At 61.9% G+C, this 22,566-nt stretch overlaps 1 protein-coding gene across 1 annotated transcript in view; it reads left to right on the top strand.

The window, feature by feature from the left end:
• SMARCA4 (SWI/SNF related, matrix associated, actin dependent regulator of chromatin, subfamily a, member 4) overlaps positions 1-22,566 on the top strand; it is a 33,180-nt gene that overhangs the window by 8,947 nt on the left and 1,667 nt on the right. Inside the window, exons 4-34 of the mRNA XM_037407225.1 lie at positions 218-616; positions 2,176-2,274; positions 2,691-2,949; positions 3,407-3,533; positions 3,658-3,831; positions 4,499-4,672; positions 4,752-4,919; positions 5,023-5,073; positions 5,761-5,891; positions 6,624-6,681; positions 7,128-7,246; positions 7,467-7,617; positions 7,926-8,089; positions 8,251-8,317; positions 8,650-8,760; positions 9,545-9,787; positions 10,342-10,455; positions 12,610-12,717; positions 13,352-13,438; positions 13,868-13,914; positions 14,085-14,251; positions 15,603-15,766; positions 16,637-16,864; positions 17,158-17,256; positions 17,579-17,656; positions 18,476-18,694; positions 19,132-19,385; positions 19,858-19,966; positions 21,029-21,130; positions 21,276-21,408; positions 21,632-21,811. Of these exons, the coding sequence (XP_037263122.1) occupies positions 218-616; positions 2,176-2,274; positions 2,691-2,949; positions 3,407-3,533; positions 3,658-3,831; positions 4,499-4,672; positions 4,752-4,919; positions 5,023-5,073; positions 5,761-5,891; positions 6,624-6,681; positions 7,128-7,246; positions 7,467-7,617; positions 7,926-8,089; positions 8,251-8,317; positions 8,650-8,760; positions 9,545-9,787; positions 10,342-10,455; positions 12,610-12,717; positions 13,352-13,438; positions 13,868-13,914; positions 14,085-14,251; positions 15,603-15,766; positions 16,637-16,864; positions 17,158-17,256; positions 17,579-17,656; positions 18,476-18,694; positions 19,132-19,385; positions 19,858-19,966; positions 21,029-21,130; positions 21,276-21,408; positions 21,632-21,811 (4,584 nt within the window). The remainder of the gene's footprint in view (positions 1-217; positions 617-2,175; positions 2,275-2,690; positions 2,950-3,406; positions 3,534-3,657; positions 3,832-4,498; positions 4,673-4,751; positions 4,920-5,022; positions 5,074-5,760; positions 5,892-6,623; positions 6,682-7,127; positions 7,247-7,466; positions 7,618-7,925; positions 8,090-8,250; positions 8,318-8,649; positions 8,761-9,544; positions 9,788-10,341; positions 10,456-12,609; positions 12,718-13,351; positions 13,439-13,867; positions 13,915-14,084; positions 14,252-15,602; positions 15,767-16,636; positions 16,865-17,157; positions 17,257-17,578; positions 17,657-18,475; positions 18,695-19,131; positions 19,386-19,857; positions 19,967-21,028; positions 21,131-21,275; positions 21,409-21,631; positions 21,812-22,566) is intronic.

Below are 22,566 nucleotides of genomic sequence, written 5' to 3'. Positions count from 1 at the left end.
TTTAAATCCTCAATTTTGGGAATCCAGTGCCCCTCCCCCAGGGGCTGTTCTTTCACCCCTTGATTTTGGGAAGGACGTAGCGCTCCAGGGTTTTCCAGGTTTGCAGCGGGCGCAGGCTCCACCGGGGAGGAGACGTTTTCTGCCGTTTTCTATCATTTTCCTTCTGCCTGGAGCGCCGCTCCTGCCCTGCTCCCACCTGATGAGCTCCCTCCCTCAGGTTACCCCTCCCCGCTCGGCGGCTCCGAGCACGCCTCGAGCCCGGTACCGGCCAACGGGCCATCCTCCGGCCCTCAGATGTCCTCGGGCCCCGGCGGCGTCCCCTTGGATGGCAGCGACCCCCAAGCGCTGGGGCAGCAGAACCGGGGCCCGACGCCGTTCAACCAGAACCAGCTGCACCAGCTGCGCGCGCAGATCATGGCCTACAAGATGCTGGCGCGGGGGCAGCCGCTCCCCGAGCACCTTCAGATGGCGGTGCAGGGCAAGCGCCCCATGCCCGGAATGCAGCAGCAAATGCCGACGCTACCTCCGCCCTCCGTGTCCGGGACGGGAGCAGTGCAAGGAGCAGTGCAAGGGCCTGGACCCGGACCTACACCTCCCAACTACAACAGACCTCACGGTGAGACCCTCCGCTGCCCCAGGGGTCCGGGGAGCTGTGGGGTGGGACCTTGGGGGTTGGGGAGCTGTGGGGTGGGACCCTGGGGGTTGGGGAGCCGTGGGGTGGGACCCTGGGGGTTGGGGAGCCCTGGGGTGGGACCTTGGGGGATGGGGAGCCCTGGGGTGGGACCTTGGGGGATGGGGAGCCCTGGGGTGGGACCTTGGGGGATGGGGAGCCCTGGGGTGGGACCTTGGGGGATGGGGAGCCCTGGGGTGGGACCTTGGGGGATGGGGAGCCCTGGGGTGGGACCTTGGGGGATGGGGAGCCATGAGATGGGGCAGGATGGGACCTTGGGGGTTGGGGAGCCCTGGGGTGGGACCCTGGGGGTTTGGGAGCCATGAGGTGGGACCTTGGGGGATGGGGAGCCATGAGATGGGGCAGGATGGGACCTTGTGGGTTGGGGAGCCCTGGGGTGGGACCTTGGGGGATGGGGAGCCATGAGATGGGGCAGGATGGGACCTTGGGGGTTGGGGAGCCCTGGGATGGGACCCTGGGGGTTGGGGAGCCATGAGGTGGGACCTTGGGGGATGGGGAGCCCTGGGATGGGACCCTGGGGGTTGGGGAGCCATGAGGTGGGACCTTGGGGGATGGGGAGCCATGAGATGGGGCAGGATGGGACCTTGGGGGATGGGGAGCCCTGGGGTGGGACCTTGGGGGTTGGGGAGCCCTGGGGTGGGTTGGGATGGGACCTTAGGGATCGTCTCGGTCCAACCCCTGCCGCCACACCGGGGTGCTCAGAGCCCGACTTGACCTTGAACGCTGCCGGGGATGGGGCGTCTGCAGCTGCGCCGGGCAGCCGGCACAGAGAATAATTTCTTCCCGATATCTCACCTAAATCCCCCCTTTTTTAGCTTAAAACCATTCCCCCTTGGCCTGTCGCTGCAGGCCCTGCTAAAAAGCTTCTCCCCGCTTTTCTCAGAGCCCCCTTGAAGTCTGTATTTACACAGGGGGGACATAATTACATCCTTAATTAATATTTAAGTATATAAGGTGCTATAAGGTCTCCCCAGAGCCTTCTCCAGGCTGATCCAGCCCCAAATCCCTCAGCCTGGCCTCATGGGAGACACGCTCCAGCCCTCAGATCAGCTTCATTTTACCCCACTCTGGCACGGTTTGACCCCCAGTGTCCCCCTGGTGTCCCCCCAGTGTTCCCCCATTTGGTTTTTCTGTTGCCAGCCCTCGCAGCCCGCCTGACTGCCGGCCGTTACCGTGCCGGCAGCTGGGGCCGGAGCTTCATCCCACCCAGCTGCTGTTGGAGCGAGGCAGGGAGATTCCTCCGGGCGCTTCGGGGTGCACCCAGGGGGGATGCACCTTTGGGGTCCCGATTCATCCCACTGGGAAGGGCTGATTCATCCCACTGGGGGCACGCCGGGGGGGGTTCAGTGCCCGCAATAAGATGTCTAACCCGGGGGGATAAACTTTGCTGCTGGTAGATGTGTACAAAGATCAACGTCTTAATGTGTTGGTTTTCTTCTTTTCTCTTTTGTTTTTTCCCCATTTTCCCCTTATTTCTTCTGCAGGTATAGGAGGGCCCAACATGCCCCCTCCCGGCCCCTCAGGAGTTCCCCCAGGAATGCCCGGGCAGCCCCCCGGCGGCCCCCCCAAGCCCTGGCCGGAAGGTGAGAACCACCTTAACCCCCGACACGCGCCCGTGGGCTCGTTAAGGGCCGGCATTAATGAAGCGATGTGCTGGGGTGGGAGGGGGGGGGGACAGCCCACCGCCTCTGCGGTGGAAGGAACTGGGAGATTCCGGGGTAAAATCCTGTAAATGGTGACCGAGCTCCTGGAGGAGCGGGGTTAATCCGCGCGTTCTTCCGCCCCGCTCGGAGCTTTGTTGGTTTGTCTGGGAAAGACGGAAGCGCTGGGTTTATTTGCTGTGAAATTTATGGAGAGAGAGGCGGCGATTTCGGTGAGGGGGACGCGGCTGAGCCATGCCAGAGCCAGGCTTCGCCATACCCCGACCACAGGGAGAGAACTTGGGTTTGTTTTTTTTTTTGTTCCCGTCTGTTTTCCTGACCATTTTCTTTTTCCACAGGACCCATGGCGAATGCTGCAGCCCCCACTAGCACACCTCAGAAACTGATTCCTCCCCAGCCCACCGGCCGGCCCTCGCCAGCCCCGCCGGCGGTGCCACCGGCGGCGTCGCCCGTTATGCCGCCGCAGACGCAGTCCCCGGGGCAGCCGGCCCAGCCGGCCCCCATGGTGCAGCTCCACCAGAAGCAGAACCGGATCACGCCCATCCAGAAACCCAGAGGGCTCGATCCGGTGGAAATCCTGCAGGAGAGGGAGTACAGGTAGGGGCACCGCGGTGGCTCGCTCCTCGCCGGGGCGTTTATCCCCCTGAGCCGTGCCCTAACGATTCCCCGGCTCGTTTATTAACGATTCCCCGGCTCGTTTATTAACGATTCCCCGGCTCGTTTATTAACGATTCCCCGGCTCGTTTATTAACAAGTGGCACGCGGAGAGCAGGGTGGGCATGCGTTTTCCTTGGGGCTTCTCGAGCCGCCCCCCGCCATCGCGTCCCTCCTGTTTCCCAGGATTGTCGCCGCGGCAGTTTATGACCACGGGTGCCTGCCTGCCGCAGGGGAGCACCTCTGCTGCGCCAGTTAATTAAAATAATTAAAACTGGGTGCCGAGAGCCTCTGAGGTGACAGAGCAGGGCCATACCCCATCGCCTCGGGTCCGGAGAGGGGGGAAAGCGGATTCATGGTGAATTTCCCTTCCCTGAAATCCCATCTCCTTCCTCCGCAGGCTGCAAGCTCGCATCGCTCACAGGATCCAAGAGCTGGAAAACCTTCCCGGCTCCCTGGCCGGCGACCTGAGAACCAAAGCTACCATTGAACTTAAAGCACTGCGGCTGCTTAATTTCCAGCGCCAGGTAAGGAAACGCACCATGGAAAACCCAGCTTCTTACCCGGCCGGGCGCGGGAGCCGCAGCTGGCACCCACCTCGCGCCACCGCGGAATCAATTCCCCTTTTCCTAACGGGAATCTCTCCAAAAGCTGCGTCAGGAAGTGGTGGTGTGCATGCGGCGGGACACGGCCTTGGAGACGGCCCTCAACGCCAAGGCGTACAAGCGCAGCAAGCGGCAGTCGCTGCGCGAGGCTCGCATCACCGAGAAGCTGGAGAAGCAGCAGAAGATCGAGCAGGAACGCAAACGCAGGCAGAAGCACCAGGTCAGCGGGGACGCGCCGAAAGTGCCCGCCGAGGGCGTGCCGGGAGGAGTGGGGCTGGGCATTTCCAGGGAATTCCCTGGGTTTTAGGGTCTGGGTGATGGTGGTTTGGGCTAATGATGGTTGTAGGTCCCTTCCAACCGCGATATTTTATTATAGATACAATAATATGATGCTATAATGCGTCTTTCCAATGGCGATATTTTATTATAGATGGAATAATATAATACTATAAAGTGTCCATCCAGCTGCGATATTTTGTTATAGATACAGTAATATGATGCGGTAATGGGCCCTTCCAACGGCGATATTTTATTATAGATACAATAATATGATACTATGTGTCCTTCCAGCTGCGATATTTTATTATAGATATAATAATATGATGCGATAGTGGGCCCTTCCAGCTGCGATATTTTATTATAGATACAATAATATGATACTATGTGTCCTTCCAGCTGCGATATTTTATTATAGATATAATAATATGATGTGATAGTGGGCCCTTCCAGCTGCGATATTTTATTACCGATACAATAATACGACATTATAGTGTGTAATATAGGGGAAATCAATCTGCTTTAGCTCACGGCGTTAGGTGAAATAGTTTAGGAGAGCGCCTACGAGCACGAGTCCTGACGCTGCCCCTTGGCCGTGCCTTTCCCCCCAGGAATACCTCAACAGCATCCTCCAGCACGCTAAGGATTTCAAGGAGTACCACCGCTCCGTCACGGGCAAGATCCAAAAGCTGACCAAGGCGGTGGCTACCTACCACGCCAACACGGAGCGCGAGCAGAAGAAGGAAAACGAGAGGATCGAGAAGGAGCGGATGCGCCGTCTGATGGTGAGCAGCGGTGCGGGGAGCCGCGGGCGCGTGCGGGGCTCCGGGCCGCGCAGGGCGCTAACGGTGCGCCCTTCCCCAGGCTGAGGATGAGGAGGGGTACCGCAAGCTCATCGATCAGAAGAAGGACAAGCGCTTGGCCTACCTGCTGCAGCAGACGGACGAGTACGTAGCCAACCTGACGGAGCTGGTGCGGCAGCACAAGGCTGCGCAGGTGGCCAAGGAGAAGAAGAAGAAGAAGAAAAAGAAGGTGAGTGGGAAGCAAAGCTCCGCAGGGAGCTGGAGCAGCGCCGTGGTGGCGCGGCGTGGCCTTCGGTGCTGGCTCGCTGACGACCACCTTCCTCCTCTTGCAGAAGGCAGAGAACGCGGAAGGGCAGACGCCAGCGATCGGACCAGATGGCGAAGTAAGCCCCATAATCTGATTTCGTGCCAAGTAGGGTAGGCACAGCGTCAGCCGCATGCTGCGAGCGCCCCGTACCACCCGCCCCGCTGCACGGCCGCCGCGGATCAGCTCTGAGCCGGCGGGCGGCTAAATTGAGACTTCCCAAAATAGAAATTCCACCAGGTTGGAGCGGGAGGCATCTCTCCGCCCATCCTCGCCGCTAACCGCTTCCTGATGGGCTCTAGACCCACTGTGGGGGGTGGTTTGGGATTTGGGACGCCCCAGGGCTCGCGTTGCACGTGGGCAACACCGATCCCAACCCGAGGGATCCGTTATTCCCAGTGATGCGCTGGGATCGCCCCTGTGCCTTGAACTTGGCCTACTCAGCAGAAAGCCCCTCGTGAGTGGGAGGGTGCTATTCCACATTAATTGTTCCACTGTGCATGAAATTTGCCCTCCGGACGCGCCTTCCTGAGATCCTTAACGCCTAGGTTGATGCTTTTTCAAAGCTAAATGTTAAATCCCGCCAGCTTTCGGGCTTTGCCCGTCCCCTGGTGATGTGGCATTTCACACCGTCGGCTGCTTCATTCCTCCCAGCGGTGGCCGCGCTGCTCCGGCAGCGGCTTCGGTCGATGTGGCTGTAAACATGAGCTGCTTTGAGGGAAAAAATTCAAAAATACTGACCCGCAGCCTGACTTTGATCCCCCAGCCGCTGGATGAGACCAGCCAAATGAGCGATCTGCCTGTCAAAGTGATCCACGTGGAGAGCGGCAAGATCCTGACCGGCACAGATGCCCCCAAGGCCGGGCAGCTGGAGGCCTGGCTGGAGATGAACCCTGGGTACGTCGCGGCACACCAGGGCTGGGGTCAGTGGTTGGGGCGCTGGTGGGGAAGCACTCGATCCGGAGCCCGATCCAGAGCCTGGAGCCCAGAGCCCCATCCTGGATCCGGAGCCTGGAGCCCCATCCTGGATCCGGAGCCCCATCCTGGATCCGGAGCCTGGAGCCCCATCCTGGATCCGGAGCCCCATCCTGGGTCCTGGATCCGGAGCCCCATCCTGGGTCCTGGATCCGGAGCCCCATCCTGGGTCCGGCGCCCAGAGCCCCATCCTGGGTCCGGCGCCCAGAGCCCCATCCTGGGTCCGGCGCCCAGAGCCCCATCCTGGGTCCGGCGCCCAGAGCCCCATCCTGGGTCCGGCGCCCAGAGCCCCATCCTGGCTCCGGCGCCCAAAACCCCATCCTGGCTCCGGCGCCCAAAACCCCATCCTGGCTCCGGAGCCCCATCCTGAGCCCAGACTTCGGGGAGCTAGAAGCAGGGGGCTGTGGATCAGGAGGGAGGGATTTCATCCGCCTCCCAAAACGGGCAGGCGTGGGCTCTTGTAGAGAGCGAGCGTGAAAGCTTAGAGCTAAGCGAGGGGAAAATTCAACAAATAAGCATTTTATTTAAAAAAAAAAAAAAAAAAATACTGATTAAAACCCCAGAGTTTTAAAGCAAAGGGTTTCTGGAACCATGCTGATCTCATGCTGCTGGCAGCAGATTTGCGATTAAATGTTAATATTTGTGTTCAATTAGATACGAAGTCGCTCCTCGATCAGACAGTGAGGAGAGCGGGTCGGAGGAGGAGGAGGAGGTAAGGCGGGACACCACCGGCCTCCCTGCGCTTTGGCTTCTTAAATATTTATTTTTGGTGAGGATGGGAGAGCGCCCTACGCACCGCACTACACCCGTCTCCGTGATGCCTTTTTCCTGCACGGATCCGTGTCATCTCAAATAAACGTCTCTAGAATAAAACCCACGTAAAGAAAGCAATGGGCAGCGAGGCAGCGGGCGAGCTGCGCTCGTTAGCTGCCTGGGTTTTAATTCCCAAATATTTCTCCTGTAATTTTTTTCTCCGGCAGCCGTGCTTCTGGTAGCCTCTGTCTTTTGTCAGAGCCTGGGGCGGCAGCTCCTGGGGCGGCGGGCGCTTCCCGCGGGGGTTTCAGAGCCCGTCGAGCGCGGCTGAGCCGGTTTTGTGCCGTTCCCGTGGTAGCAAGGTGAGCGAGCGGCTGTGTGCTCAGGCTTTGTGTCTCCCGGCAGGAGGAGGAGGAGGAGCAGCCGGCACCGGCTCAGCCTGCCCTGCCTGTGGAGGAGAAAAAAAAAATCCCGGATCCAGATAGCGATGACGTCTCTGAAGTGGACGCCAGGCACATTATCGAGTGAGTCCTGCCTCTGACCCCGTTCCCGGGACGCGCCGGGCAGCGTTCACTCCGCTCCCCGTTTTTAAGAGCGGTTGTGCCAAAACATGACCTGATTTAGCACCTCATGGGGGAAAAACTGCCCCCCCCCCGGGGCTGGCAGGGTTCCCCGGGAGTTTCCTCCAGTGGGATCGTCTTTCTTAGCTCCGTTTTCCCCTTTTTTTCCCCCTCCCCGCTGCAGGAACGCGAAGCAAGACGTGGACGATGAATACGGCGTGTCCCAAGCGCTGGCGAGGGGCCTGCAGTCGTACTACGCCGTGGCCCACGCCGTCACCGAGCGGGTGGACAAGCAGTCCACGCTGATGGTCAACGGGGTCCTCAAGCAGTACCAGGTGAGGGGCTGGCGGGGTTTTGGCCAGTGGCACTGGGATTTGGGCTGCGCCGAAACGCTCCCAGTAGCCAGAAACGGGAGCTGGGGGCTGGTGTGGGATAATGAGCCCTGAGAGGAATAATTAACCCCTGCAACTGGCTTTAAATAATTAAACTGAGGTCGTTAATAGTGTATAGGGAGCTCATCTACATAATGCATAAGAGGAGGGGTGGGGTGGGCAGGCCGTTAGCCTGACGGATACGCGCCGCCGCCATCCGCAGCCGGATTTATTCCATCCCTCTTTTTTTTTTTTTTTCCCCGGCGCGGCAGATCAAAGGTTTGGAGTGGCTGGTGTCCTTGTACAACAACAACCTGAACGGCATCCTGGCCGACGAGATGGGGCTGGGCAAAACCATCCAGACCATCGCGTTAATCACATACCTCATGGAGCACAAGCGGATCAACGGCCCCTTCCTCATTATAGTACCTCTCTCGTAAGTGCCGCAGCCCCTCCCGGCCCCGCGCGGCGCAGGAACCGCGTGGCCGGCACTACCGCCGCCTCTGCGCCGCCACTGTGCAATTCCCTGTTCCACCAAGGTCAGTTTTATCATTTTTCTCCCTTTTTTTTTTTTTTTTTCCCTTCCCCCGGCCGCAGAACCCTGTCGAATTGGGCGTACGAGTTTGACAAGTGGGCTCCTTCCGTGGTGAAGGTCTCGTACAAGGCAAGTACCGGCGTTACCCCGCACGCGCCTGCCGGGCTCCTCTGGCCCCTTCTTTCCCCGAGATTCCTTGGCTGCCATTTGCCTTTTCCCTCACCTGCTCAACCCAACGATATTTCCGTTATCCCAAGGAAGCCGGGCTGCTTCCTGCCGCTAAATGGATAAAATCCGTGTTTATTTTTCATTCCCAAACAACTACCGTCCTTAACGAACGTTCTCGCTGCCTTTCCGTAACCGGAGCGATCGTTCCACGTTGACAATAACTCCTCCCGCCACCTCTTTTCTCCCAAAAAATTTATTCCATTTAACATCCCTGTTGGAAATCTTTCCCCCAGGGCTCTCCGGCAGCAAGACGGGCGTTCGTACCTCAGCTCCGAAGCGGGAAATTCAACGTCTTGCTCACTACTTACGAATATATCATCAAAGACAAGCACATCCTGGCCAAGGTGAGTCCCGCCAGCACCTCCCCGTCCGCTCTGACTCAGAAAAAAAATCCTGCCCTCCCCTTTTTATCCGGGGAGTCTCGTCATCGCGCGGCAGGAGGCGAGGAGCTGCTGCTGCGGCGTTCCCTGCCACTTCTTATTTTTGGCTGCCCTATCCTGTGATCCAGAAAGTATTTATTTATTTCCCCAAACACACACTTTGAATAAAGAATTCACAGGACAGAGGGTGTTTTATGACAACCCCCGTGAGGTCGCGGTTCCCTTCCGCCCTCGCTGAGCTGGCCGAGGGGTTTTTCGGGGCCGGCAGCTGTGCGGTGAAGAGGAAACACTGAGGTTTCCCCTGGGCTGGAAAAGCCGCGCTGTTCCAAAAGCGCCAGAGTCAAACCCTGGGCTTAATGGGCTGGATCCCACGCGGAATTCATTCCGCAGCGCTGCTTACCGCGGCGGCGGGGCTCTGCCAGCACCAGCAGATGCGTGGAAGCCGGCGTGCCGTCCCTCCGCACGGCATCCGACGGAGCAGTGCCCCAACTTAAAGGCGGTTTGATGCCAAAAATCTTGAGAAATCCTGGAATTCCCCAAAGCCTCCGCTGGTTCTTCAGCATCGGCGCTCTGCCTGCCTCCCCCCGCGGGAGCAGCACCCCAGGAGGGGCTGGGGTGGGTTTCCAGCATCCCGGCTGGCTTGGATCGATCCCGGCCGCCTCCGGCATCCCACCAAAGGCTGTCACCGGAGCTGGGCGATGCAGCCGCCGCCGTGCCGTGCCCACACCGCCTTCCCTCCTTCCCGCAGATCCGCTGGAAGTACATGATCGTGGACGAGGGCCACCGGATGAAGAACCACCACTGCAAGCTCACCCAGGTCCTCAACACGCACTACGTGGCCCCGCGCCGCCTGCTGCTGACGGGCACCCCGCTGCAGAACAAGCTGCCCGAGCTCTGGGCGCTGCTCAATTTCCTCCTGCCTACCATTTTCAAGAGCTGCAGCACCTTCGAGCAGTGGTTTAACGCTCCTTTTGCCATGACGGGCGAAAAGGTACGGCGGGGGGTGGCCACGGTGGCGTGGGTGGGGGGTCGGGGGCTGCGAGCTCGGGGTTGTAAACGCTCACAGGAATCTCTTGGGTTTCCGCTCGCGAGGTGCAGGGCACCGACCTGTGAAATGTAATTGGGGGGGGGGGGGGGGAATGGGTTTTACTGGGAGAGGGTGGAGCGATAATTAAGGGCTGGAAACGAGGGCGAGCGGGTCCCCCAGGCTCGGTGGGAGAAACCGGCTGGGCTCGTGCTGGCCCGGTTGCCAAACCGCGGTGCCGGTGCCATACCGGAGCTATTTGAAGTGACTCCTGGGTGTCGCAGTGGCGGAGGCTCTGCCGAGCAGGCGATGGGGGGAAGGCGGGCAAACCCCAACGTAAAAATCACCACAGAAACCCCAAATTGCAAGAAATGACACTTTCAGAGATGCCCTCGCTCCCGGTCTCCCTGTCACGCAGCGCCACTGCGCTTTGCCGCAGCCCTGGGGATCTCGGCGCCGGTGAGGGATGCCGGAGAGCGGGAACTTCCCCGGCGTAACGGTTCCCTTCCCCGGCCACGCAGGTGGACCTGAACGAAGAAGAAACCATCCTCATCATCCGGCGCCTGCACAAGGTGCTGCGCCCCTTCCTGCTGCGCAGGCTGAAGAAGGAGGTGGAAGCGCAGCTGCCCGAGAAGGTAACGGCCAGGAGAAATGGTCCCGCGGAGCTCCCCGAGGAGGGGGATTTATCCGGGGATGGGGGGTCTCCGAGCTCTGGAAACGGCTGGGTTTGTGCCGCGGTTCCGGAAGGATCCAGGAGGAGGAGGGGGGTTGAGGTGCTCCACAGCTCCGGAATGATCTGGCATCAGGAGGAGGAGGGGGGTTGAGGTGCTCCACAGCTCCGGAATGATCTGGCATCAGGAGGAGGAGGGGGGTTGAGGTGCTCCATGGCTTCAGAATGATCCAGATGATCCGGCATCAGGAGGAGGAGGGGGGTTGAGGGTGCTCCATGGCTCCGGAATGATCCAGCATCGGAGGAGGGGTGGGTTTGAGGTGCTCCATGGCTCCAGAATGATCCAGATGATCCGGCATCAGGAGGAGGAGGGGGGTTGAGGGTGCTCCATGGCTCCGGAATGATCCAGCATCGGAGGAGGGGTGGGTTTGAGGTGCTCCATGGTGCCAGAATGATCCAGATGATCTGGCATCAGGAGGAGGAGGGGGGTTGAGGTGCTCCATGGCTCCAGAACCATCCAGCACTGCAGGAGGGGGGGGGGTTGAGGTGCTCCACAGCTCTGGAATGATCCAGATGATCCAGCATTGGGAAATGGGGTGCGTTTGGAGGTGCTCCATGGCTTCAGAATGATCCAGATGATCTGGCATCAGGAGGAGGGGGGGTTTGAGGGTGCTCCATGGCTCCAGAAGGATCCAGCATCGGGAGGAGGGGTGGGTTTGGAGGTGCTCCATGGCGCCAGAATGATCCAGCATCGGAGGCGGGGGGGGGGTTTGAAGGTGCTCCATGGCTCCAGAATGATCCAGATAATCGAGCATTGGGAAATGGGGTGGGTTTGAGGTGCTCCATGGCTTTGGAACGATCCAGATGATCTGACATCGGGGGAGGGGTGGGTTTGGAGGTGCTCCATGGCTCCGGAACCATCCAGCATCGGGGGAGGGGTGGGTTTGGAGGTGCTCCATGGCTCCGGAACCATCCAGCATCAGGGCAGGGGTGGGTTTGGAGGTGCTCCATGGCTCCGGAACCATCCAGCATCGGGGCAGGGGTGGGTTTGGAGGTGCTCCATGGCTCCGGAACCATCCGCCATCGGGGGAGGGGTGGGTTTGGAGGTGCTCCATGGCTCCGGAACCATCCAGCATCGGGGGAGGGGTGGGTTTGGAGGTGCTCCATGGCTCCGGAACCATCCGCCATCAGGGCAGGGGTGGGTTTGGAGGTGCTCCATGGCTCCGGAACCATCCAGCACCGGGGGAGGGGTGGGTTTGGAGGTGCTCCATGGCTCTGGAACCATCCAGCATCGGGGGAGGGGTGGGTTTGGAGGTGCTCCATGGCTCCGGAACCATCCGCCATAGGGGGAGGGGTGGGTTTAAGGTGCTCCATGGCTCCGGAACCATCCAGCATCGGGGGAGGGGTGGGTTTGGAGGTGCTCCATGGCTCCGGAACCATCCAGCATCGGGGGAGGGGTGGGTTTGGAGGTGCTCCATGGCTCCGGAACCATCCAGCATCGGGGGAGGGGTGGGTTTGGAGGTGCTCCATGGCTCCGGAACCATCCGCCATCGGGGGAGGGGTGGGTTTGGAGGTGCTCCATGGCTCCGGAACCATCCGCCATCGGGGGAGGGGTGGGTTTGGAGGTGCTCCATGGCTCCGGAACCATCCGCCATCGGGGGAGGGGTGGGTTTGGAGGTGCTCCATGGCTCCGGAACCATCCGCCATCGGGGGAGGGGTGGGTTTGGAGGTGCTCCATGGCTCCGGAACCATCCGCCATCGGGGGAGGGGTGGGTTTAAGGTGCTCCATGGCTCCGGAAGGATCCACCATTGGGTGGACGGGTGGGTTTGGAGCCGCTCCACAGCTCTGGAATGATTTGGCATCAGAGATGGGGTGGGTTTGGAGGTGCCCCATGGCTCCGGAACGATCCAGATGATCTGACATTGAAGGAGGGGCCGGGTTGGAGCTGCTCCGCCGCTCCGGAAGGATCCAGACGATCCGGAAGGATCCAGCATTGGGAAATGGGGTGGGTTTGAGGTGCTCCACGGCTCTGGAACGATCCGGCATCGGGGGAGGGGTGGGTTTGGAGCTGCTCCCTCGCATCCCCTCGGGAAATTTAACGCCTCGCCGCTCCCGCAGGTGGAATACGTGATCAAGTGCGACATGTCAGCCCTGCAGCGGGTTCTCTACCGGCACATGCAGGCCAAGGGCGTGCTGCTCACCGACGGCTCCGAGAAGGACAAAAAGGTCTGGCTGCACAAGCGTCCGCGCTGCGGGAGGCTGGCGGGGCCGGGGACGCCGCCGGGGTGGGATTGGGACAAAAGGGACCTCACGGGTCACCGGTTCCAAAGGGGGGTGGGGGCTCTGCCCCCCACTGCTGTGCCCACAGAGCAAAAACCCCTTTTCTAAGCAAAGCGAGAAGCGCTGGGGGGTGGGGGCCGGTGCAGCCCCTCGTGCAGGCAGTGAGGATTGTGGTGGGAATAATCCCACGGGGGCCGGTGGCTTCGCTTGTCGGAGCGCTGGGAAAGGCAAAGGGCAATTAGAAGCCAAACAATTAAAAAAGATGCGTTGAAATAAAAGCTGGGGGTGAAAAATGCCCTGTTTTCCACTCGGCTCCCCCGGGGCGGCTGGTCCGGTGACTGGGGGGGGGGGGGGGGGGGGGCGGGGTGTGAATCTCCAAACCTCAAACTTGACCCCTTGCCCTGCGGGGAAAACCTGGCTGCCATGGGACATCCCCTCCCGGCACAGTGCCGAAGCCTGGGGGCTCTGACCCCCACCCCCAAAACGCTCCCCGACCATTCCTGGGGAGCCGCAGCAGCCGGCAGACTCCCAAATTCTCATTTTTGAGAAAAATTTCTAATTTCCCCTCTGGTTTGCGCAGGGTAAAGGCGGCACCAAGACCTTAATGAACACGATCATGCAGCTGCGGAAGATCTGTAACCACCCCTACATGTTCCAGCACATCGAGGTAACGCGGGTGGGGGGCTGGGAACGTGGGGGGAAACCCTCCGTCCCCCTCCTAAACGGAGACACACCGGAGGGTCCCGCGGCTGCGGCACGGGCCAAGCACGACCGGCCTCAGTGCCGCGCCTGGCTGCTTGGCCGCCACCACCTCACTGCCGCGCCGAGCTTTTTGCCCCCAAAAAGGGCTTGAAATCCGTCTGGGAGGGCGATGCCACCTAAAAATCGAGGCTGGGGGGTCTCTTGGGGCTGATTTTGGCCGCCCACCCCCTGGCAGCCTTTTCAATCCGCTCCGTTCCCGCGCCGGGGTGGCTTCCCTGGTTGCCCACCCCCCTGCCATGCCAGTCCTCCCTCGGGGGCAGTTCCGGATCTTTCTTTGGGATTTCTTTGTGCGTGCCAGGTTGGTGTCTGACACCGTTTCTCTTTCTGGTTGCAGGAATCCTTTTCTGAGCACTTGGGGTTCACGGGAGGCATCGTGCAAGGGTAAGTCAGGGCGGGTTGGAATTCAGCGCGGGGCTGGTTGTGGATTTTCCCCGTGAAACCGTAAACGCGCCGGTCGTTTAAAATCGCAAAAATGCCACCGTGAGGGAGACAACGCCGTGTTTTTTCCCCCCTGGAATCCTGATTTCCCTTCCTTTTTCCCCCCCTCCCAGCCTGGATTTGTACCGTGCCTCGGGCAAATTTGAGCTGCTGGACCGAATCCTGCCCAAACTCCGAGCCACCAACCACAAGGTGCTGCTTTTCTGCCAGATGACCTCCCTCATGACCATCATGGAAGATTATTTTGCTTACCGTGGATTCAAATACCTCAGGCTGGACGGTGAGTGCCTGCGGCGCGCGGGGGCGGCAGCTGCCCCGCTCTAAGCGTGCGGTGCGCGCGGAGGAGCAGCCCCCGGCGTGGGGCCGAGCGGCGAGGTAAGCCCCCCCTCCCCCCCCCCAGCAGCGTCCCCCGGCCTCTCGGGCAGGGGAAGGAGCTCGGAAACAAACGGCGCCTGGTTTTTTAATGAGTAATAGTTTACTGGTAAATAATTACTTACTTAATCCCGCTTGCGGGAAGGCGGCTTCAAGCCTGGAAGGGGGGAAGCGCCGCATTCGGCTTTTAAACACCCGGTGGGTTCCGCTTCTAAATTCAGCCCCACCGCTGTTTGATCCCGGATCCCGACGGATGCTGGCGGCCGCCAGCGTCAGTAAAACCCCGTCGGTGTAAATGAATCGGTTGAAATTCTGGGCTTTGCTCTAATAGAGTATCAAAGGAAGGCCCTGCGCCCTTTTAGGGTGGGAAATAGAGATAAAATACGCCGGCTCCTGGCGAAAATGCCGGTGGAGCCGCGGGCGCTGCCATCAAACCCTCGCTGGCACTGAGGAAAGAGCTCAGCGCCTGAGGGAAAACCGAAGCCGTGATTTAACCCTGGGTTCTCCCATCCCGCCGGTGTCTTGGAGCCGGCGGCTCCTTCGGCTGCGCGGTTTAACGCCCGCCGGGCCAGGATGGGTGCTGGCACAGCGGCACGCTCGCCACCGGCCCTTTCCGGACGGTAACTCACCCCATGTGCCCCTTCCCCATCACCGCGGCATTCCGGGGTGTCTCAAAGGGTTCCTGGCGGAGCAGGGCGAGCTCACCCCGTGGCTCAGCACATCCCTGGCTCACCCTTGCGCCTGTTCTCCCACAGGGACTGGCTGAGGATGGTTTTGGGGAGGATGGGCTGGGAGAGACCCTCGCGTATCGGCGAGCATGGTCTCCTGCCGCCAGCTGGCACGACCCCGGCCTCAAAGGCACCGAGCGCTGCCCTAAATCAGGCCGCCTTGCCGGTACCCCGCGTCCCGCTGCGGGAACCCCGCGTCCCGATGCCAGTACCGCGCGTCCCGAGTTCCGGGAGATCCGATCCGCTCGTGAGCAGCCCCGGCACCGAGTCAGGCCAGCAGCACCCGCCTGCTTGAGCCGCTCCCCTCCCTTTGGGGCCGTTCAAGCCTTTCTACTGAAAGCAGCCGCCCCCCACGCCCCCAGCCCCGCCGTCCTTTCACAGGATCAGCCGGGCTCTTGCTGCCTCGGTGCCCGATCCAGCACCACGGTGCCCAGGGCGCTTCTTCTGGGGCTCCCCCCAGATCCCCCCACCCATCGTGGTTGTCACCGGCGTGTCACCAGGGCAGGAGTGACCCTCCCTCTCTGTTTTTAGGAACCACTAAAGCGGAGGACCGGGGCATGTTGTTAAAGACTTTCAATGAGCCAGGCTCCGAGTACTTCATTTTTTTGCTGAGCACTCGGGCCGGCGGGCTGGGTCTGAACCTCCAGTCTGCCGATACTGTGATTATCTTTGACAGCGACTGGAATCCTCACCAGGTAAAAACCAACCCAACCAACCGCACCAAAACCCGCCAAACCCAGCAACCCAACCAAAACCGATAAAACTTTAAAAAAAAAAAAAAAAAAAAAAAAGGGAGCGAAACGGATGGAGAAGACTGCTCCGTCCCTGCCGTCTCTCGAATTGCACTGCGCTGGCTCTCGAGCCATAGCACCTCTGCGGGACGCGCAGCCGGTGCGGCCGGGCCGGGCCGACGACGAAGACCCTCTGCCCAAGGGCTGCCCCTGCGTTCCCGGCGGCGGCGGCCGTGGAGCCGGCACTGTGGGCTTGGCAAGAAGTCGGGTGTTGAGCTGGGGTGGGCCGAGGCTGGAGCACAAGCCGGGCGCCTCGTGCCACCGAACGAATCCTGGCGCTGGCGGTAAAGCCGTAAAGATTTCTCTCCGCCAGCAGCTGAGGGCAGAGCGCCCTTCCTCCTCCTCCTCCTCCTCCCTCCTCCAGAAGGAGTCGAGGCATTGAAACTCCGCCGTCCTCCGAGCCCGGTGCCGGTGGAGACCCGCAGGCACCCTCCTGGTGCCAGCCAGCCCGTGAGCGGCCGAGAGCCGTCCCCAAATTCTGGCTGCGAGCATCTCTGCGTGGCCTTTTTTTCTATATTTTTTTTCTATTTTTTTTTTTTCTATTTTTTTTTCTTTTTCCTCCCCCCTTTCCCACGCGTGCTCGGCCTCCTCAGGAGCGCACAGCCACCGGGACGGCTGTTTTCCGTCCGCCGCGCACCGTAGTCCTCTGGGCTCGCTGAGAGCGCCCCGGGTGCAGCCTCCCACCATCGTAGAGGATTAATTAAAAGCGCGTTTTACCCTCGGCGGGAGCCGGCTATAAATCCCTCGGCCAAACGATCCGCGCTTCCCCGGCAGGACCTGCAGGCGCAAGACCGCGCGCACCGCATCGGGCAGCAGAACGAAGTGCGCGTCCTCCGGCTCTGCACCGTCAACAGCGTGGAGGAGAAGATCCTCGCCGCCGCTAAATACAAGCTGAATGTTGATCAGAAGGTTATCCAAGCCGGCATGTTTGACCAGAAATCGTCGAGCCACGAGCGAAGAGCCTTCCTCCAGGCGATCCTGGAGCACGAGGAGCAGGACGAGGTAAGGGGCAGCGCAGGCAGCTTCCTCCTACTCCAGAGCGCGGATGGCGAACGTGTGGCTGGCTTCGCTCCACGGCTCTGCGCGTCCTCGAGGCCAAGGGCGTGGGGGCTAGAAGGCGCAAAAAAAAAAAAAAAAAAAAAAAAAAAAAAAAAATTTAAAAAAAAATTTAAAAAAAAAAAAAAAAAACAAGGAGCATGAACACTTGTTTCTATTTGAAGTGAATTTTTTTAGCGTCGGTGAAAAAGGTGCCGGATTGACAGCCCTGGAGACTGAAGTCCTCTATTTATCCACAGAACAGATACAGCGCGGGCAGCGGCAGTGGCAGTGCAAGCTTCCCCCACACTGCCTCCACCCTGTGCCTGAACGCTGAGTTGGAGGAACCACCTCTAAAGGTGAGAGGGGTTGTTCAGTCTCCACGCCCATTCAATCCTCGGCCTCGCTGCTGAGACCGCCAACGCACGTGCCAGCTCTGCCGGTGATCTTTGCACCGCGGATCACCACCCGTCCGCTAGAAAAAAAAAAAAAAAAAAAAAAAAAACCAAACTGGACTTGAGGCCACCCAAAAAAATAAAATAAATAAACCAAACGCATCTTTCACGGGCAACCGAACAAGCGTCGGATGGTAACGATGTTCGGTGCTGCGCTCCCAGCGGACGAACCGCCACCCCCCCCCGCCTGCTCTCGCCATTGAATCGGGGATTTGAAATCTTGCAGGAAGAAGACGAAGTTCCCGACGACGAAACGGTCAACCAGATGATTGCGCGGCACGAAGAGGAGTTTGACCTTTTCATGGTGAGCATGGCACAGGCGGCGGAGGAGGAGGAGGAGGTGGCGCCCTGCTGTTCTTCCCGAGTAGCGGCTAAAACGGTCTCTCTAACAGAAATCAAGCTGAGAGCGCGGAACGAAGCCGCGGCTCATGCGACAGGTAACACAAAACACTAGAGCAGGGATCAAAGTCAGGACGCTGCTGGCTCCGGTAAGGGACGAGCTGGTGGGCGGCCGAGGCTCTGGCTCCGGAAGGAGGAGCCGGGATCAGGATACGTGTGTGCCGGGACCCCCGGCCTCGAGCAAAAAGCCCCTTTCCCCACCCGAAAGAGCCTCCGGCTTTGAGAAACCCGCCGGAGGTGGGACGAGGAGCCGTTAAAACGGAGGCGAAGGCCCTCGTGGAGGCGCCGGCCCCGCTCTGAGCCGCGCTGGAGGGCTCGGGGTCCCGCCGGCGGCACCCACGGCAGGGGGTAGCTGTGCCATGCCGGGCGCCTCATCCGGCCCCAAACTGCAGCCCTGCCGGCACGTGCTTAACGCCTGCCGGAGAGCGGAGACCCGCCAGCCCCGGCGCAGTGGCCGGTTTAGCCCCATCAGGCCCACCGGCACTTGGCCCGGTGAACACGCCGCGCTTCTCCCCACCGGCATTTACCTCCCGGCAGCTGCCAAAACGCTGCCGGCTCCAACACCCCAGCGTCACCGCAGCCCCACACCGGCTCCGATGCCCTTGTGGCCGTGCAACGACGTCCCCCCTGCCCCCCAAGGACGCCCCGAGGCGTTAGGGCCGTGGCGGCTGCCCCTGGCCGCGGTATGGCCAGCAGCCCCCCAGCGAAGCCCCTCTCCTTGCAGCGCATGGACCTGGACCGCAGGCGGGAGGAGGCGCGGAACCCCAAGCGCAAACCGCGCCTGATGGAGGAGGACGAGCTGCCCTCCTGGATCATCAAGGACGACGCCGAGGTGGAGAGGCTGACCTGCGAGGAGGAGGAGGAGAAGATGTTTGGCCGGGGCTCGCGGCACCGCAAGGAGGTGGACTACAGCGACTCGCTGACGGAGAAGCAGTGGCTCAAGGTATACATGGTACCGCATCGTTCTCCAATGGCCTTTGCAACCGCTGCCTCGGGTCCCCCCTCTGCGCCGTGACGGCCATGCCGCCGCGCTCTCCGGCACGGCTCGGCTCGCCCCCCGATGCCCAGCTCCCCGCGGTGTGCTGGTGCCGGCCCCGCGCCGTAGCGGTGGCTCGCTTCACAGCAAGGCCAACGTTGACATACTGAGTTCCCCACGCCGGTGAGGCCGCCGGCGTCGTGCCGGTGCCTCCGGGGTTCCCCATCCCATCGCTGCCCAGCCCATGGGCGACCTTCACGGCCGCCCCGCCATCATCCCCGGGAACCAAACCCCTCATCACGTCCCCGGCCTGTTGTGGCTCAGAACCACGGTGCCACCGTGGTTCACCGGAGCCCGCCGGGAGCCCCCCGTGCTAGCGGATCCTGTGTCGCTCCCCACGGCAGGCGATCGAGGAGGGCACGCTGGAGGAGATTGAGGAGGAAGTGCGGCAGAAAAAATCCTCCCGCAAGCGTAAGCGTGACACGGAGGTGGGCGCCGCCACCCCCACCACCAGCACCCGCAGCCGCGATAAGGACGATGATAGCAAAAAGCAGAAAAAGCGCGGCAGGCCGCCGGCGGAGAAACTCTCCCCCAACCCCCCCAACCTCACCAAAAAAATGAAGAAGATCGTGGACGCCGTCATCAAGTACAAGGACAGGTAAGAGCGGCGGGGACGGGCGCTGCGCTCGCACCGCGCTCTCCTACTGTGAGCCCCACAGCGCCAGCAGCGCTGCCGCTTCGGTCCCTGCGGCGCTTGGGGGGCCCGTGGGGTTCACAGAGCTCCCAGCACCGCATGTGCTGGCAACAAGGAATTAATTAACGAGGCTGTGGAGGGCATTCGTGCCGCCAGGGCGGCTGCACCGGGGCTGTAGCCTGGCAAAACCTGCCCTGGCCCTTGCGGGGCGGCCACGGCGGTGGCTGCTGCTTGTGCCGGGGCTCGCGGGTGGCGCGGGGCTGGCGCTGGCACTTCCCGCGCTGGAGCGGCCGGTTCAACCCCACAGGCTCCAGCCTGGGAAGCCGGGGGACGCCGCAGGGTCCCCTCCGCTGCCGGGGGCTGCGCCATGCGGAGGAGGGGGGTGGGAGCGGCTGTGCCACGGCGCTGCCGTGTGACGCGCCGTGTCTCTTTGCAGCAGCAGTGGACGGCAGCTCAGCGAGGTGTTCATCCAGCTGCCCTCGCGCAAGGAGCTGCCCGAGTACTACGAGCTCATCCGCAAGCCCGTCGACTTCAAGAAAATTAAGGTAATGGTGCCCGCGCCGCGGTCAGGCCGGCGGCACCGTGCAGTGTGCTCAGCCTAAACGTCAACTGCGGTGGCTGATGGCACTGCGCGGCGCGATCAGCATTGACGTCAGCCATGGTGGCTGTGGCTGGCGGTGCTGTCCTGGCACATTCAGCCTTAATATCAACCGCGGTGGCTTGTGGCACGCTTGGCATTAACATCTATCGCGGTGGCTGGTGGCACCGTGCCGGCACACTCAGCCTTAATGCCAACCACGGTGGCTGGCAGCACCGTGCGGTGTGTTCGGCATTAATGTCAACCGCGGTGGCCGGTAGCATGGTGTTGGCACACTCGGCATTAATATCAACCGCGGTGGCCGGTGGCACGGTGCTGGCACACTCGGCATTAATATCAACCGCGGTGGCCGGTGGCACGGTGCTGGCACACTCGGCATTAATATCAACCGTGGTGGCCGGTGGTGCCGTGCCACCACACTCAGCTTTAATATCAACCGCGGTGGCCGCTGGCAGTGTGGGGCACACTCGGCGTTAACACCAACCGCGGTGGCCAGCGGCACGGTGCCGGCACGCTCAGCCTTCATGTCAACCGCGGTGGCTGGTGGTGCCGTGTGGCACGCTTGCCCTTCACCTCAACCGCGGTGGCCAGCAGCACTGTGCCAGCACGCTCGGCCTTAACGGCAACTGTGGTGGCCAGTGGTATGGTGCGGGCACGCTCGGCCTTAATGTCAACCACGGTGGCCGGTGGCACCGTGCTGGCACACTCAGCCTTGACATCAGCCGCGGTGGCCGGTGGCACCGTGCTGGCACACTCAGCCTTGACATCAGCCACAGTGGCCGGTGGCACCGTGCCGCACACTTGGCCTTCATATCAACCGCAATGGCCGGTGGCACCGCGGCACGCTCGGCATTAATGTCAGCTGCGGTGGCCAGTGGCACAGTGCCGGCACGCTTGGCATTAACATCAACCGGGACGGCCGGCAGCACCCGGCAGGGAGCTGGGGGGCGCGGAGCAGCCCCCAAACCTTCGTTAGGTGGCCGTAGCCTGACGCCCCTCCCCCCCCCAGGAGCGCATCCGTAACCACAAGTACCGGAGCCTGAACGACCTGGAGAAGGACGTGATGCTGCTGTGCCAGAACGCCCAGACCTTCAACCTGGAGGGCTCGCTGGTAAGGCGCGGCACGGTGTGGCGTGGCGTGAAACACGCATGGCACACGCGGCGCGAGCCCCGGTGATGCCGGGCCGGCAGCAGACCGCTGCCCCCTCCCCCCCACCCCCCTCACCTTGGCGTTGCCCCCTCCCCGTCCCCCCCAGATCTACGAGGACTCCATCGTCCTGCAGTCCGTCTTCACCAGCGTCAGGCAGAAAATCGAGAAGGAGGAGGAGAGCGAGGGGGAGGACAGCGAGGAGGAGGAGGAGGGGGAGGAGGAAGGCTCCGAATCAGAGTGTGAGTACCTGGGGAGGGGGCTGGGGGGGCTGCGGACCTCCCCCCTCCGGCGGGGCAGGGGGGGGCGGCGTGCCTGGGGGAAGCGCACGCTGCCCGCGCCGCTGCCCCGGGGACCTGGGGGACGTCGGGGGTGTTCACCGCGAGCGCGGCGGGGGGATGGGGGAGGCCCCCCCCCCCCCCCCGTGTGGGGCGCTGCTGTGACACCCCCTCCCCCGCCCCGCAGCTCGCTCGGTGAAGGTGAAGATCAAGCTGGGGCGGAAGGAGAAGGCGCAGGAGCGGCTGAAGGGCCGTCGGCGCACCGGCCGCGGCTCCCGCGCCAAGCCCGTGGTCAGCGACGACGACAGCGAGGAGGAGCAGGAGGAGGTAACGCGCCGCCCCCCAACGCCCCCCTCTGCCCCCCAACGCCCCCCTCTGCCCCCCAACTGCCCCCTCTGCCCCCCAACGCCCCCTCTGCCCCCCAACTGCCCCCTCTGCCCCCCAACTCCACCTGTCGACCCTCCCTCCTGCCCCCCCAGTTCTTTGTTCTGCCCCCGACTCTTTCCTCCTGCCCCCACCCTCTACCCTCTTTCTTCCTCCCCCCCCCCCCGGCCCCTTCCCTTCCTCTTCCTCCTGCTGCCCCCCCAGCCCCTTCTCTTCCTCCTCTTCCTTCACCTTCCTCCTCCTGCTCCTGCTGCCCCTTTTCTTCCCCTCCTCCCCCATCTCCTTCCTCCTCCTCCTGCCCCCCCTCCCCTTCCTTCCTTCCTCCCCCTCCTGCCCCCCCTTCCTTCCTCCTCCTTCCCCTCCCCTTCCTTCCTCCTCCCCCTCCTGCCCCCCCTTCCTTCCTCCTCCTCCTCCCTCTCCCCTTCCTTCCTCCTCCTCCTCCTGCCCCCCTTCCTTCCTCCTCCTCCTCCTGCCCCCCCCTTCCTTCCTCCTCCTCCTCCTGCCCCCCCAGCCCCTTCCTTCCTCCTTCTCCTCCTGCCCCCCCCTTCCTTCCTCCTCCTCCTGCCCCCCAGCCCCTTCCTTCCTCCTCCTCCTCCTCCTCCTCCTGCCCCCCCAGCCCCTTCCTTCCTCCTCCTCCTCCTCCTGCCCCCCCCAGCCCCTTTCTTCCCCTCCTCCCCTCCTCCTCCTCCTCCTCCTCCTGCCCCCCCCAGCCCCTTCCTTCCTCCTCCTTCTCCTGCC

This window comes from Falco rusticolus, chromosome 13, assembly GCF_015220075.1.
Source record: "Falco rusticolus isolate bFalRus1 chromosome 13, bFalRus1.pri, whole genome shotgun sequence".
In the NCBI taxonomy this organism is placed as follows: domain Eukaryota; kingdom Metazoa; phylum Chordata; class Aves; order Falconiformes; family Falconidae; genus Falco; species Falco rusticolus.
This window is presented reverse-complemented; position numbering and strand designations above follow the sequence as displayed.